We start from the raw sequence: 713 nt of genomic DNA on the forward strand, positions 1-713 counted from the left end.
CTTCACATCAGAATCAATAATGATCCAACCGGCTTCACATCAGAATCTATAACGATAGAACGATCCATCTTTCTGACTTCAAGATCAGCCCGCTGCCAGCAGAAGTCTAGACTAATGTATTTATCTTTTTTTTAAAGAAACAATTAGAGGAGATACAACATTTTACATTTAAATTATCTTGGTTGACCAGATTCGGCCCGCGGCTCTTGTCTTCAACATGTGTACCTTTAACTTTGGTCCTCCAGCCACAGATCTGGCAAATGTAGCGGCTGCCAATGTAGTTCAACACCTTGGACGTTGCTTCAATCTCCTCCTTCAACAGCTCCTTGCTCAGCCCCGGTGCCTCTTCATCCTCGGCCCCGCCTCCCCGCCTCTGACCGATGGAGGCGACGTCTTGCCTGATGACCTGCGCCGCATACTTTTTGTGGAGGTCGTGTTTGCGCACCAAGTGGCTGACGGAAGCCGATTTTGTTTTGGTCCTCCAGCCGCAGATCAGGCAGCAGTAAGTGAGGCCGTCAAACATCAGGGCGTTCTTCTTCTCGTCTTGGGGTTTCACAGACACCGATTCCTCGTTTTGCTCCTCCTCGTTCTCCTCTCCCTCGCCGTTTCGCTTTCTTTTCAGAGTGTCCTTCGCTCCATCGTTTGCCTCCTCAACGTCACTGCTTCTTTTGTCAGGAGCATCCTTCTCTACCTCCTCTTCACCCTTCTCGCTC

At 49.8% G+C, this 713-nt stretch overlaps 1 protein-coding gene across 1 annotated transcript in view; it reads right to left on the bottom strand.

The window, feature by feature from the left end:
* Nucleotides 1-2: 2 nt before the first annotated feature.
* The window catches only part of LOC119429062, a 995-nt gene continuing 284 nt past the window's right edge, over nt 3-713 (bottom strand). Inside the window, exons 2-3 of the mRNA XM_037696779.1 lie at nt 226-713; nt 3-46 (exon numbers count right to left, since the gene is read on the bottom strand). Coding sequence (XP_037552707.1) covers nt 3-46; nt 226-713 — 532 coding nt within the window. The remainder of the gene's footprint in view (nt 47-225) is intronic.

Source organism: Nematolebias whitei, chromosome 23, assembly GCF_014905685.2.
Source record: "Nematolebias whitei isolate Nwh7 chromosome 23, NemWhi1, whole genome shotgun sequence".
NCBI classification, from domain to species: domain Eukaryota; kingdom Metazoa; phylum Chordata; class Actinopteri; order Cyprinodontiformes; family Rivulidae; genus Nematolebias; species Nematolebias whitei.